Raw genomic sequence first — 16,261 nt, forward strand, 5'->3', positions numbered from 1 at the left:
CCTATTGGGTATGAGTTAGTAGTAAGTTTTTTAATTTCTTCAAATTTGTTTAGGATTTAGCTATATTATCCCTTTTAATTATGGACTAATCTACTTTTTCGCGTATTTGATCATCCTTCTCACAGTCCATAGGTGGTTTCTTCTAACTTAACTTATCGTATATTCTATTCTCCACCACTCTCCCCCCTTTTCGGCTTTCCGTTGCTATATGCAACGCGTTTTGAAATTTTAAAGGTTTAGGCTTAGTTTCTCCTTTAGATTTGACAGTCGCCAGCCAGATTTCCCGCACGGTACTGATGAGTTCCAAATAGAACGAAACCGGTCTACCGTTGGAATTTCTGGCTATTTTATTTTATTTTAATTTAGTTTATTACTCGAAGATCTATTTGATCCGAGTTTCGCGTTTTTTGCTCGAAGACCTATTGGGTACGAGTTAGTAGTAAGTTTTTTAATTTCTTCAAATTTGTTTAGGATTTAGCTATATTATCCCTTTTAATTATGGACTAATCTACTTTTTCGCGTATTTGATCATCCTTCTCACAGTCCATAGGTGGTTTCTTCTAACTTAACTTATCGTATATTCTATTCTCCACCACTCTCCCCCCTTTTCGGCTTTCCGTTGCTATATGCAACGCGTTTTGAAATTTTAAATGTTTAGGCTTAGTTTCTCCTTTAGATTTGACAGTCGCCAGCCAGATTTCCCGCACGGTACCGATGAGTTCCAAATAGAACGAAACCGGTCTACCGTTGGAATTTCTGGCTATTTTATTTAATTTTAATTTAGTTTATTACTCGAAGATCTATTTGATCCGAGTTTCGCGTTTTTTGCTCGAAGACCTATTGGGTACGAGTTAGTAGTAAGTTTTTTAATTTCTTCAAATTTGTTTAGGATTTAGCTATATTATCCCTTTTAATTATGGACTAATCTACTTTTTCGCGTATTTGATCATCCTTCTCACAGTCCATAGGTGGTTTCTTCTAACTTAACTTATCGTATATTCTATTCTCCACCACTCTCCCCCCTTTTCGGCTTTCCGTTGCTATATGCAACGCGTTTTGAAATTTTAAATGTTTAGGCTTAGTTTCTCCTTTAGATTTGACAGTCGCCAGCCAGATTTCCCGCACGGTACTGATGAGTTCCAAATAGAACGAAACCGGTCTACCGTTGGAATTTCTGGCTATTTTATTTAATTTTAATTTAGTTTATTACTCGAAGATCTATTTGATCCGAGTTTCGCGTTTTTTGCTCGAAGACCTATTGGGTACGAGTTAGTAGTAAGTTTTTTAATTTCTTCAAATTTGTTTAGGATTTAGCTATATTATCCCTTTTAATTATGGACTAATCTACTTTTTCGCGTATTTGATCATCCTTCTCACAGTCCATAGGTGGTTTCTTCTAACTTAACTTATCGTATATTCTATTCTCCACCACTCTCCCCCCTTTTCGGCTTTCCGTTGCTATATGCAACGCGTTTTGAAATTTTAAATGTTTAGGCTTAGTTTCTCCTTTAGATTTGACAGTCGCCAGCCAGATTTCCCGCACGGTACTGATGAGTTCCAAATAGAACGAAACCGGTCTACCGTTGGAATTTCTGGCTATTTTATTTAATTTTAATTTAGTTTATTACTCGAAGATCTATTTGATCCGAGTTTCGCGTTTTTTGCTCGAAGACCTATTGGGTATGAGTTAGTAGTAAGTTTTTTAATTTCTTCAAATTTGTTTAGGATTTAGCTATATTATCCCTTTTAATTATGGACTAATCTACTTTTTCGCGTATTTGATCATCCTTCTCACAGTCCATAGGTGGTTTCTTCTAACTTAACTTATCGTATATTCTATTCTCCACCACTCTCCCCCCTTTTCGGCTTTCCGTTGCTATATGCAACGCGTTTTGAAATTTTAAAGGTTTAGGCTTAGTTTCTCCTTTAGATTTGACAGTCGCCAGCCAGATTTCCCGCACGGTACTGATGAGTTCCAAATAGAACGAAACCGGTCTACCGTTGGAATTTCTGGCTATTTTATTTTATTTTAATTTAGTTTATTACTCGAAGATCTATTTGATCCGAGTTTCGCGTTTTTTGCTCGAAGACCTATTGGGTACGAGTTAGTAGTAAGTTTTTTAATTTCTTCAAATTTGTTTAGGATTTAGCTATATTATCCCTTTTAATTATGGACTAATCTACTTTTTCGCGTATTTGATCATCCTTCTCACAGTCCATAGGTGGTTTCTTCTAACTTAACTTATCGTATATTCTATTCTCCACCACTCTCCCCCCTTTTCGGCTTTCCGTTGCTATATGCAACGCGTTTTGAAATTTTAAATGTTTAGGCTTAGTTTCTCCTTTAGATTTGACAGTCGCCAGCCAGATTTCCCGCACGGTACTGATGAGTTCCAAATAGAACGAAACCGGTCTACCGTTGGAATTTCTGGCTATTTTATTTAATTTTAATTTAGTTTATTACTCGAAGATCTATTTGATCCGAGTTTCGCGTTTTTTTGCTCGAAGACCTATTGGGTACGAGTTAGTAGTAAGTTTTTTAATTTCTTCAAATTTGTTTAGGATTTAGCTATATTATCCCTTTTAATTATGGACTAATCTACTTTTTCGCGTATTTGATCATCCTTCTCACAGTCCATAGGTGGTTTCTTCTAACTTAACTTATCGTATATTCTATTCTCCACCACTCTCCCCCCTTTTCGGCTTTCCGTTGCTATATGCAACGCGTTTTGAAATTTTAAATGTTTAGGCTTAGTTTCTCCTTTAGATTTGACAGTCGCCAGCCAGATTTCCCGCACGGTACTGATGAGTTCCAAATAGAACGAAACCGGTCTACCGTTGGAATTTCTAGCTATTTTATTTAATTTTAATTTAGTTTATTACTCGAAGATCTATTTGATCCGAGTTTCGCGTTTTTTGCTCGAAGACCTATTGGGTACGAGTTAGTAGTAAGTTTTTTAATTTCTTCAAATTTGTTTAGGATTTAGCTATATTATCCCTTTTAATTATGGACTAATCTACTTTTTCGCGTATTTGATCATCCTTCTCACAGTCCATAGGTGGTTTCTTCTAACTTAACTTATCGTATATTCTATTCTCCACCACTCTCCCCCCTTTTCGGCTTTCCGTTGCTATATGCAACGCGTTTTGAAATTTTAAATGTTTAGGCTTAGTTTCTCCTTTAGATTTGACAGTCGCCAGCCAGATTTCCCGCACGGTACTGATGAGTTCCAAATAGAACGAAACCGGTCTACCGTTGGAATTTCTGGCTATTTTATTTAATTTTAATTTAGTTTATTACTCGAAGATCTATTTGATCCGAGTTTCGCGTTTTTTGCTCGAAGACCTATTGGGTACGAGTTAGTAGTAAGTTTTTTAATTTCTTCAAATTTGTTTAGGATTTAGCTATATTATCCCTTTTAATTATGGACTAATCTACTTTTTCGCGTATTTGATCATCCTTCTCACAGTCCATAGGTGGTTTCTTCTAACTTAACTTATCGTATATTCTATTCTCCACCACTCTCCCCCCTTTTCGGCTTTCCGTTGCTATATGCAACGCGTTTTGAAATTTTAAAGGTTTAGGCTTAGTTTCTCCTTTAGATTTGACAGTCGCCAGCCAGATTTCCCGCACGGTACTGATGAGTTCCAAATAGAACGAAACCGGTCTACCGTTGGAATTTCTGGCTATTTTATTTTATTTTAATTTAGTTTATTACTCGAAGATCTATTTGATCCGAGTTTCGCGTTTTTTGCTCGAAGACCTATTGGGTATGAGTTAGTAGTAAGTTTTTTAATTTCTTCAAATTTGTTTAGGATTTAGCTATATTATCCCTTTTAATTATGGACTAATCTACTTTTTCGCGTATTTGATCATCCTTCTCACAGTCCATAGGTGGTTTCTTCTAACTTAACTTATCGTATATTCTATTCTCCACCACTCTCCCCCCTTTTCGGCTTTCCGTTGCTATATGCAACGCGTTTTGAAATTTTAAAGGTTTAGGCTTAGTTTCTCCTTTAGATTTGACAGTCGCCAGCCAGATTTCCCGCACGGTACTGATGAGTTCCAAATAGAACGAAACCGGTCTACCGTTGGAATTTCTGGCTATTTTATTTTATTTTAATTTAGTTTATTACTCGAAGATCTATTTGATCCGAGTTTCGCGTTTTTTGCTCGAAGACCTATTGGGTACGAGTTAGTAGTAAGTTTTTTAATTTCTTCAAATTTGTTTAGGATTTAGCTATATTATCCCTTTTAATTATGGACTAATCTACTTTTTCGCGTATTTGATCATCCTTCTCACAGTCCATAGGTGGTTTCTTCTAACTTAACTTATCGTATATTCTATTCTCCACCACTCTCCCCCCTTTTCGGCTTTCCGTTGCTATATGCAACGCGTTTTGAAATTTTAAATGTTTAGGCTTAGTTTCTCCTTTAGATTTGACAGTCGCCAGCCAGATTTCCCGCACGGTACTGATGAGTTCCAAATAGAACGAAACCGGTCTACCGTTGGAATTTCTGGCTATTTTATTTAATTTTAATTTAGTTTATTACTCGAAGATCTATTTGATCCGAGTTTCGCGTTTTTTTGCTCGAAGACCTATTGGGTACGAGTTAGTAGTAAGTTTTTTAATTTCTTCAAATTTGTTTAGGATTTAGCTATATTATCCCTTTTAATTATGGACTAATCTACTTTTTCGCGTATTTGATCATCCTTCTCACAGTCCATAGGTGGTTTCTTCTAACTTAACTTATCGTATATTCTATTCTCCACCACTCTCCCCCCTTTTCGGCTTTCCGTTGCTATATGCAACGCGTTTTGAAATTTTAAATGTTTAGGCTTAGTTTCTCCTTTAGATTTGACAGTCGCCAGCCAGATTTCCCGCACGGTACTGATGAGTTCCAAATAGAACGAAACCGGTCTACCGTTGGAATTTCTAGCTATTTTATTTAATTTTAATTTAGTTTATTACTCGAAGATCTATTTGATCCGAGTTTCGCGTTTTTTGCTCGAAGACCTATTGGGTACGAGTTAGTAGTAAGTTTTTTAATTTCTTCAAATTTGTTTAGGATTTAGCTATATTATCCCTTTTAATTATGGACTAATCTACTTTTTCGCGTATTTGATCATCCTTCTCACAGTCCATAGGTGGTTTCTTCTAACTTAACTTATCGTATATTCTATTCTCCATCACTCTCCCCCCTTTTCGGCTTTCCGTTGCTATATGCAACGCGTTTTGAAATTTTAAATGTTTAGGCTTAGTTTCTCCTTTAGATTTGACAGTCGCCAGCCAGATTTCCCGCACGGTACTGATGAGTTCCAAATAGAACGAAACCGGTCTACCGTTGGAATTTCTGGCTATTTTATTTAATTTTAATTTAGTTTATTACTCGAAGATCTATTTGATCCGAGTTTCGCGTTTTTTGCTCGAAGACCTATTGGGTACGAGTTAGTAGTAAGTTTTTTAATTTCTTCAAATTTGTTTAGGATTTAGCTATATTATCCCTTTTAATTATGGACTAATCTACTTTTTCGCGTATTTGAAAGCTTCGTAGTAACCGAGGGTATTGCTGATTTTTTATTTTTCAATTCAGTTTGGTGTAAAAATTTAAACAGTTCTATTGAAGTTGGACCAAATCTTTCGTCAAAATTTAATAAAAGCTTTCGTTTTCTTATTTCATGAAGAGTTTTTTAAAGATGAATCATCTTCAATCTCGTCCATTTCAGTAGATTCAAAATCCATCCATACTGACTACAAATTTTAAATAAGGTAAATCACGTAATATTAATTATTAGGGCAACTATTTTCTTCTGTATATTCTTTATCTGAGGATGACACTTCTAACTCGGGAGTTAGAATGTTTCATATTGGACATCAGAAGACGTTTTGGGAGTTCCAATGCTTCCGTGCAACAGTAGGTGCTAGATGTATATTATTAATCTCGAGTGTCTCCGAATTGACCAAATGTTAGCTGTAAGTCTGCTATAAAGTTGTTTTTGTATATACCAATATCACTAATTTTATTAAACCCTTAAAATTGTTTACTTTTCTCCCAGTTTTGTTGAATCTCAAGGGAAAATACAATTTGGAACTTCACAAGCTTCAACTATTTTCAGATTTATTTAAATTACATAAGTACTCTAATTAAATTATTATAATTCTTTCAAAATTGTATGTAAAACAAGTAATAGTTCAAACTTCAAAAAAATTTACTTTATTTATGATAATAAAGCCTATTACAAGTTGAAACTTTCCTAGAGCCTAAAAAGTTTGGCTTTCAAAAGCTGTAGTTAGTTTCTCACAAATCCACGTAACTTCTTAAGACTTGTGTATATAGTTACGTGGATTTTGCTTTCAGGTGACGATTTCTAGTTCCTCCAGAACGGTGTGGTGGCGCTACGTGCTTCTACCCTATAACGCATGCCACGGGGGGGAGGATGAAATTTCCATAACATAAAGCAGCTCTTTTTTCCCCCTGTCTGGGCCTCTACTTATTTTATATCTCTATGCAGGGGCGTAGGAAGGTCTTTATTTCAGGGGGGGGGGGGGGGCAAACCGATAAAACTCCAAGTCTTCTCCCAGTGTTGAAAAAAAGCCTATTTTTTTTCAAAGACAAGAACGCTCCAGATATATTTTTTTTTGTTATTGTTTCTCTTTTTGGGTGAGTATTTCTATGGGGGATCAAAGTTTTGTAAATTTTAGGTAATTAAAAGAAATAAAATTTTACTTAACTATTCTCAGTTTCTCACTGAAAAAAAAAGAATCCATTGAATCCAAATACATGATAATTAAATAAAACGTTTTTATTCAAAATCAGAACATAAATGCTAGACCGAATCGCAATATTTGGATTCTAGATAAAACCAAGAATGTATTTATTTATACTCAGGGAGAATGAATATGTCGAGATTATTTTTAGCGTTTCTCCAGTTCCACCCGTTGGGGCCCCCGGTATGCTCCTCCGTTTTAATATAATTAAATAATACTGCAATTTCATTGGTTCTTAAAAATTACGTTTTTCGACGCGATTAAAGCTGCTGCGAGGACGCAAAAAATAAGACCGCCTCCTTTTTTCCTCCCTTCCCCTTAGCGTGACGGGGTTAGGGCCTCAACGTGTCCGTCGATAGTCTCGAAATATTCATTCTCCCTGAGTATAAATTAATACATTCTTGATAAAACAAATTTGTTTTATTCAGGACTAGAAAAAAGCGGTACGAACTTAACTCAAATCAGATGTGGATAACTATGGTCAAATGCGTTAAAACCGTGGAAAATTCGATAATATTTTCGCTAAATTAAAATTTCCCGGTTGTAGAGTTCAATTTTTCTGACTCTTGGTAAGTAATTTTTTCTTCCGCCCGATTACCCCTCATTTATATTCGATCCCTCTCCCGCTAGCCCAAACCTCTTTCCATCCTGTAAAGCAAAATCAAATCCCTTAGAGACACTACTAAAAACGTAAAATATTTAAAATTCAAAAACAATACATACTCCCTTGTTTGCCTTAGTCTAAACTTCTCTCTCAACGCGAAATTCGAGTCCTACGTTATCTCAACAATTATGAATGATGAATTTTCCCGTACTCTAGTCTCTAACCTATTAACAGTACCTAAGATTTTAACTTTAAATTTACAAAATCTTTCACTTATTGTTTAAATATTTAAGTTCACTTTTGTGTAAAATATATTTTATTAAGTTTCGTATAACAAAACATGTAGTCGTAGAAAGCTAGAAACCTCAGTCATAACTGTTTTTTGTTTAATAAATTTTAAACATCTGATCTAAAGATTATCAGATATATTTTTTGTTAAGCCTAAGGGCGCTTGTTTGATACGATTGAAGTACAAATTAGGGGATTAGAGTCTTTAGGAGTTATGACGGAATCTTATGGCAGGTTACTTTGCTCAATAATTGTAAGAATTATTCCCCCAGAAATTAGCCTTGAGTTTAATCGCCAGAAAAAGGATAATACAACGGTAAACGTGGATGATTTAGTTAAATTTCTAGGGAGGGAAATAACATGTAGAGAACGTACGGCGGCTCTTTATAAATTCAAAAAGGATAAAACAAGGGATAGAGACCGAGATAGAGAAAAGGAGCGGGAAAAGGAGAGGAAAGGGATAGGCAATAGGGCGTACCTCCCATCGGCAGCTACCCTCTCAGCCGTTAGTGGCGCCAGGAAATTTTGCGTATTTTGTAGTCGAAATAACCATGCATCGGAAGAATGCAAGAGATTTGACGTCGCGGGAAGACGAATTCAGGTTCGAAGGAAGGGTAAATGCTACATATGCTTAACAGGAAGCCACTAAGCTAGAGACTGCTGTAAAAGGGACGCGTTACCATGCACATGGTGTGGGGGGGCACCCCATGTCGCTCTATGTGAGGGGGACTCTAGGAAAGAGAGGGACGATAAAACTAACCCACTGAAAGAATCCGAGAAACTCGGGGAGGGGGAAAATAGTGCGGTAACGGCGACAACTTTGACCGGGAGGTCCGACAAGGGGACTAAAGGGGTAGTGTATTTACAAACGGCGGGGGTACTATTGTCTAGGGGGGATGAAAACGACACAAGGTCGCAAATACAGGCTAGGTGCCTACTCGATAATGGCAGTCAGAGAACTTACATAAGAGAAGACTTATCTGACCAATTGCGTTTACCCATAGTGGGGAAGGAAACGTTAACAATTCATAATTTTGGGAATAAAGAAGGGCAACGGATTACCACGAAAAAGGTGAAAGTATAAGTAAAAAATTTGAAGGACCCAAATAAAATCACTACGATAGAAGCTTTAGTACGGCCAGAATTATGCAGCGCAGTAATCTCTGTACCTGGGAAGGAAACCGAATCTCTCTTTAGGAATAGGGGAATAGAATTGTCGGATAAAAATTTAGACATTCACCGACAAAATGAGCATATTGGGCTATTAATCGGGAACGATTACTATTGGACCGTCGTTAGCGAGAAAAAAGTGGAAAGATTGGGACCCGCCTTGGTAGCGGTAAAAACATTATTTGGGTGGACTGTCCAAGGTCAAACGCAAGTTTCCGCTAATATTGTAGTTGGTGACAGCGTGTTAATGAACGTAGCGGCGATTGGGAATAATTTAGCAAACCAACTAAAGGCATTCTGGGATTTAGAAACCTTAGGAATTAGAGAGAAGGAAACTCTTTTAGATACGGATGATTCTGAAACTTTAGATCAATTTGAAAACTCGATCAAATGGGTTGGGGGGAGGTATCAGGTAGCTCTACCATGGAGGACAAATACGGAGATGCTCGAAGATAATTTAAAGGTGGCCACAAGGATGGCCGAGAACCTTTTCAAGAAATTCCGAGAAAATCCCGTTTTACACGAACAATACCAAGAGCAGATTAATGAGGGAATTGTCGAAAAGGTGCCGGAAGGCCAAGAGCCAAACAAGCCCACCTTCTATTTGCCGCATCAGGAAGTCGTCCGCGCAGGCAGCGAAACTACTCGAATAAGAGTGGTGTTCGAAGGATCAGCACACGCTGTTGGAAACCAATCGCTTAATGATTGTTTGAAACCGGGTCCAAAATCGAACACAGACCTATTCGACTTATTAGTTCGTTTTAGAATTAACAACATCGCCTTCACAGCTGACCTCGAGAAAGCCTTTTTGCAGATCGCGCTCGACCCCAAGGATCGAGACGCAGTTCGGTTTTTGTGGAACGCTGATTCAACGGAAAACAAGTTTGACACTTATAGAATCACGCGAGTGCCTTTTGGCGCTACGTGTAGCCCCTTCTTGTTAAACGCCACGCTGGCGCACCATTTGAACGCGGTCGAAAACGAGTACCCGCGCGCGGTAAAGATGATTTTAGAACGGAAGTACGTGGACGACCTATTAGGCGGAGGTCAAAACCTAGATGACGCGCTAGAGCTGTCAATTGACGCCAGAGAAGTATTCAAACGAGCTAATATGAACTTGCGGAAATTTAGAACTAACTCGCGGGAGCTTCGGGAAGCCTGGACGGAAGATAATCTCCCTCAAGGAGAGGGCGGTTCAAACGTGAAAGTTCTCGGGTTGACTTTGTAAAAAGTTCAAGGGGAAACCGGGCAACGCGATTATGGCACCGCTGCCCAGCGATCGAGTTACGGAAGCTCCGGTCTTCAATACCACGGGAATCGATTTTTGCGGACCAGTGTACGTGAAAGGTGAGACGGGTCTAACGAAAGCGTACATTGCGCTGTTCACCTGCGCAGTGACTAGAGCACTGCACCTGGAAATGGTTACGGACCTCTCAGCCGAAAAATTCATTTACGCACTCCGAAGATTCATTTCGATCCGTGGAATCCCGACAATTATCTACAGCGATAATGCACTAACCTTCAAGAGGGCGGAACAAGACCCCAAGGACATTTTTAACGCCATCCGTAGTCGAGAAGTGGAAGAATTTGTCGCGAAGTCCAGAATAAAATGGAAATACATAGTGGACAGGGCCCCTTGGTGGGGGGGGGGGGGATTTTATGAACGGCAGGTTCGCTCCATCAAGACTCCCCTCCGGAAGACAATAGGAAAAGCATATCTCACTTTAGAACAAATGCAAACGGTAGTGGCCGAAATAGCAGCCACCGTGAATTCCAGACCTCTAACCTAACCGCGGACAAGGACGAACCCATGCCTTTAACGCCAGGGCATTTCATTACTCAAGGGAGATTGACTACTCTGCCATCAAGTATTTTCAGCAGGACGGAACTGGAGCAAGTTCGGAGCTCCAGGGCGGAGCTGCTTGGAAAGTACAAACACCAGCAGACTTTGCTGGAACGATTTTGGAATCGTTGGCGGGACGATTACATCAAGGAGCTGAGGTCCGCGCACGAACGGAAACCAGTACAACACGGCACGAGGTTTAAAGTAGGCGACATCACGCTTATTGAAAACAAAGTCCCACGCTTGATGTGGAAGACCGGGAAGATCGTCAAGTTGCACATAGGACGCGACGACGTTGTACGTTCATGTGATCTGCGGTTACCGAATCGTATTGTAATCAAAAGACCTACTCGATTAGTGTATCCGTTAGAAATTGATGTCAATGAGGATTTGGTAATGAACTATCAAGTTCATTTCGGGGGGAAGGTGTTGCGAAATATAAAGAAATTCACCCTTCCAATATTTTTCGCGACTAGAACATTCCTGAACGTGGAAAAACCCCAAGCGCTGGTATCTGCTCTGGTACCTAGCCGAGAAAGGGACATTTTCCGAGAAAACAGTGGGGGGTTGCAACCGGGCACTCCTCTTTTTGAAAGGGACGAAAATTCGATGCCCGAAAGGAACGGGCAGTTCCAAGGAAATACCCACAGTGGTCAAACGGTTTTTTATAGTCTTCTGTAAATTTTGTACACTAAATATTTCAGTTTTCACTTTCCAAAATAATATAGTGTAGGTAGATTAGCGCAAGTTTAAATACATCGCGTAATTACTACTTACCCCTGGTTCTCAACACTCTATACTCTACACTGGTAAAATTGCCCCTAAAATAAGCGAAAATCTCGACCGCAAAGTGGAAACACTGTCTCGATTATTGTTAGTATGTAATTGACTGACGACGACGCTAGTGGGTTAGCGTCGAAACGCGAAACGGGCGTAGCATAGTTTTTAATAATAAAAAACTTTTTATCGAACAACAGTGGTTTTTATGTTTTATTAAGTTAGAACAACTTACTTAATTTACTAAAATGTGAAATAACACACTACCTGTCTATCTACAACGAACATTAGTAATACTATTTTGCATAACATTTAGTTTAAACCCATAACTTCTACTAAAGCCGGCGGAGCAAATAATGACTGAATTAATCACATACTCTAATAACACTAATCCATTCTAGATGGTGTCACCATCATAGTTCAGATGTTGTTATTAAATGCCAAGGTTAAATCAACAGTTTATTTACTTGCTTTTAGGATAACGCACTAATAAATGAAAAGAAAGTTAGTGTCCGAAAATCAAATTTATAGTAGTTCGGATTGCTCATGTTGCTTGAACTTTTACCAAGTATACGTAAATACGTTAAATCATAAGTATTGCAAAAATTGCAATTTAGTATTATTGGCCATGGTTTAATACAAGCCTAATAGTAACACACGCGGACCATTATGGGATATTATGATATGAAAAACGAAACATCGTACTCACGAGGAGACTACCCGAGGTGATAATCACCGATTTTGTTGAAACTAGGTGGGTATGTAGATCTTATGGTAACATGAAATCTCACCAAGGGAAAAGTTGCAATGGGCATTAGTTTTTCCATGGCAACCGAAAATGTGTTGACAACACATTAAATTAAATGAATATTTTTCAGCATTGAAAGATAGTTTATACTCATTTTAAATTTAATTTCCTAATTACTCGAATAAAACCAGCTACCACTCAAGTATACTCGATAACCCTACTCGTTAAAAATAATACTCGAGGTTTATTCTGAATTACTTGACTCGAATAAGATAAAAAATCCCCTTAATCAAGTAATCGATTACTCTACTCGACTTCAATATTACTCGACTCGAATACTCGATGAAAAAAAATTCTTTATCGATACCCGACTCGATTGCCTAAAACCACTACTCGCACAGCCCTAGTGAATTCGAATTGGAATGTACTAACATGCCGCAGCCGCCGTTACAGAGACCTTCATATCCAAAGACTAATAATATAACATTTGGACCTACCAATTTCAAATTATTCACCTCGAATTAATTAAGTGGTCGATTGGACCACTAACCCCCCTCCGATTCAATTAATAAACTGGTTCGGGCAATTTTTAAACTGGTCATTTGCCCACTGCCACCGCCTTATTTCCCACGCTTCTCACGGCACATTCGTATTTTTCAAAACTTGTTTCGCGAAATACTGAAATTCGAAGTCCGGATTGGACCTCTAGATTAATATTCCCAGCTCAATGGGTTTAGCAGACGTCAAATTTCCATCGCCACTGCTTCACCTACACTCCAAGTGAAATGAAAATTTTAACGAGGTTAATTGCGCCCGAGGCCTTGAGTAGTGGCGTACTCCTGTAATCTCAAGCGACTGGGAGGCAGAGTTTGTGGATGGTAGTTTGAGGACGACCACCGATCCCCCAAACGGGTGGTCGGAATACTTCCGTCACTTTTTTTTAAATAATTTATAAATATTAGCTTATTTAGCCTCAAATCAATAATTTTCACAGGTACTGTATTGTTACTAAACTTTTAAACTTATACTATATTATTTATGTTATTTAAGTATATTTTAAAATTTTTATGAGTAGTGCCCCATTCAAAGCTGGATATTATCAAGGAGGATAGGAAGGGAGGCGAAGTAGGAGGGATGAACGCGCCAGCATCCTTGTAAGAAGCTTAGCGCGCGCTCGGCGGGAAAATTTCGGAAAAATGGCAGCAAGATTGCGGCTGCTATGCTACGTGTTGCCGCCATTTTCCCGAAATTTTCCCGCCGATTTGGCTCTAAACTTCTTACAAGGATGCTGGCGCGTTCATCCCTCCTACTTCGCCTCCCTTCCTATCCTCCTTGATATTATTACATTAGAAAGCTATAACAAACAATGCGATATTCTGCTTTTCCTGCACAAGTAGTTTTCAAAAATTGTTTCAGTTTCTTATTGCACTTTCGACTTCAGTCATTGTTTTTATGTTTAATAAGATATCTTCAAACTCAAAATTTAATTTAATAAGTTTACAAATGATAGTTTGTAGCTAGAACAGCTGCCTTAATTAAATTAGGTTTATGTGTTATACACGAATGAGAGAATGGGGCCAAAATTTTTAGCACGCCATTTTAAAGTTTTGACCCACTTCCGTTTCAAAAAATTTGCCTGGCAACAACGAATATCCGGTAATATTCAAAATGACGGCGGGCGTGAGTTTGTGTTCTACTATTACTCCTAGCAAAGGCTTAGGGAACGTTTTAAATGAGCAAGTACCTGATCTATTGAAAATCACTTAATTTTTCCAATTACCGGTCATACGAAATCGCTAGAAAAGATACCAAAGCTTTCGGTAGAAAATGTTTTAGCATATTACGAAAATAAATATCACCAAACGGCAGTTCGAGAGGAGTTACAAGTTTACCATCGAAAGTTATGTGAACAGTGAAACTGTTGAATCCTCATTAAACAGGTGTGTATCATGTGTATATCATTCTAAAGAAATTTCATTTGCGTTACATTTATTTGAAATATCATTAGTTTAGTGTTATCAATGTCGCTTATGTCAAAGCAAAATGCTTTCGACGCCAACACTCCGATGGTTGCGATGTCAACTCAGCCCAGACGTATAGTTGAAGGAGCATGTGAGTGCAAAGCCGGAAAGCTTGGAACGTGTAACCATATAGTAGCTTTTTTAAGACTTTTGTGTCTTTTAAAAGAAAACCACCAGCGAATCGAAACACTTACTTTTTGCCGTCGTGATTAAAACTGGATCTTTGACGACAACGCGCAACAAAACATACATACCCTCGACATTTTAAAAGAAGTGATTTTTACATTAGGATATTAAAAGAACAAGCACGTAGTGTTAAGCCGCCAAGAATTTACCAAAGACTAAAAATATAACTGGACTGGACAGCTTTCTATTCCGGAAGTACGAAGCGGAAGTGACTAAAAATTTCAAGCCCCCCCCCCCCGTAACCTTCTTCGTGTATTGTGTTTACGTTTCTACGCCTACATGAAATTCATAGGTTTGACCTTGAAACAAAATATACCTCTCCTCGGAAGAATTGTCCCTAGTGGTATTAATTTCTCGAGATAACCCTTAAAGATATATCTCCGCAATTTATAGTTATTTGTTAAAAATGTTATCCCAGTTCTATCCCGCCCGGTATAAAATTTTAATTATAATTAAAATAATTGAGACGAAACGACCAATTTTAATTTATTCAGAATATCATAAGTTAAGTAGTTACAACAGTGAGTTAGACGTACTATAACAATGCACAATTGAATTAAACCCTTTTTACAGTACAAGTTTATCAGTTGAATATAATACGAAGCCAATTTTAATGAAAGAAATATCTACAGAGGGTATTATAACGACCGTTCGGTTTTTGGTTTATAATTTTAACGGAATCGGGCCGATTTTAATTAAACGATAGTTTATCGAAATTTTGTTAAAAGAATATTCCCTAAGGCCCCGCGATAAATTTACGAGAATAATTTCCCGTCCACGTTATATCGAAAATTTATTTGATTCGGGATTGCCAGAACTGTAATGTTGTGGGCGAGTGATTAGAAAATAAAATGGCAACCAGAATTAAGCAAAATTATAAATGTTTATTTTTATTCAGAACAGTCTATGGAACGTTCTAGATTTAACTTTCATCAATAACCCAACAATATATATCCCTTCTACGTAATTGTACAGAACTGGTACTCAAGTGTCTAAGACTAGATTTGTCTTAGTTCATCGTGATTGAAAAATAAGCCAAAACACACTAACACTTAAGTAAATATCATAAATTATACTGAGTAATTTTAACCAAATTCAAACTACCTAACTATAAACTGTCTTAATTAACAGCTGAGAGCTGTTCGCTACTAATTACTTCCAATCTACTTAATTAGCCTCACAGGTTGAGTTGATAATTTCAAGGGTATAATTAGGTTATTCCAATTTAAAAAATAATAACAATCAATTTTATCTTACAGCTGACTTGAGTTAGTTCACAATTACTTTAACACTTTCAGTCTTAAACACGCACTGTTCATACACTTAAGTCCATTCACTCACGTTCCAAACGCGAAACACAATTTAACTCTTTTCTTGACCGAAGACCGAACATACTAATTAAAACCGCAAAGTTACCTCATAACTTTTGACCGACACCAGGACCCCGTCCTGTAGTAGTTCGTCTGACAGCCAAGAACTAAGAAAGACTATATCTTCTATATTGACGGCAACGGCCTTATATACCTTTATTTTGTGTTTGTTTTTGACCCGTCGAGATTTGACTAAAGTTTTTTTACCCGGTTTGATTGATAGTTCTCCACACGGTGGCGCTATATTATTACTTTGATATAGTTTCCGCGGGAGTTTTGAATAATTATCCTTTTTCTAAGCGTTATTAAAAGGTAACAATGAACTACTTTTTGTGTTTTAACGAAATTTTGTTAAGAATTTAACAAAAATTTTAAACAAAGTTCAATAAACAATATATACAGATATTGTATTAATCCGTTTAGTAAAAAAACCCGCCTTTTCATAATGGTTCCTTTACTTTAATATTTTCCCTAAGGAAGTCA

General features: G+C 37.6%; 1 protein-coding gene across 1 annotated transcript; it reads left to right on the forward strand.

The window, feature by feature from the left end:
• Positions 1–8,214: 8,214 nt before the first annotated feature.
• Positions 8,215–10,061, forward strand: LOC149943467 (uncharacterized). The gene is made up of 2 exons (XM_090176102.1): positions 8,215–8,277; positions 8,763–10,061. The coding sequence occupies exons 1-2, from the start codon at positions 8,215–8,217 to the stop codon at positions 10,059–10,061; spliced, it is 1,362 nt and encodes a 453-aa protein (XP_090032228.1).
• The last annotated feature ends 6,200 nt before the right edge of the window (positions 10,062–16,261 follow it).

This window comes from Leiobunum rupestre, chromosome 5, assembly GCF_980474605.1.
Source record: "Leiobunum rupestre chromosome 5, qqLeiRupe1.1.hap1, whole genome shotgun sequence".
In the NCBI taxonomy this organism is placed as follows: domain Eukaryota; kingdom Metazoa; phylum Arthropoda; class Arachnida; order Opiliones; family Sclerosomatidae; genus Leiobunum; species Leiobunum rupestre.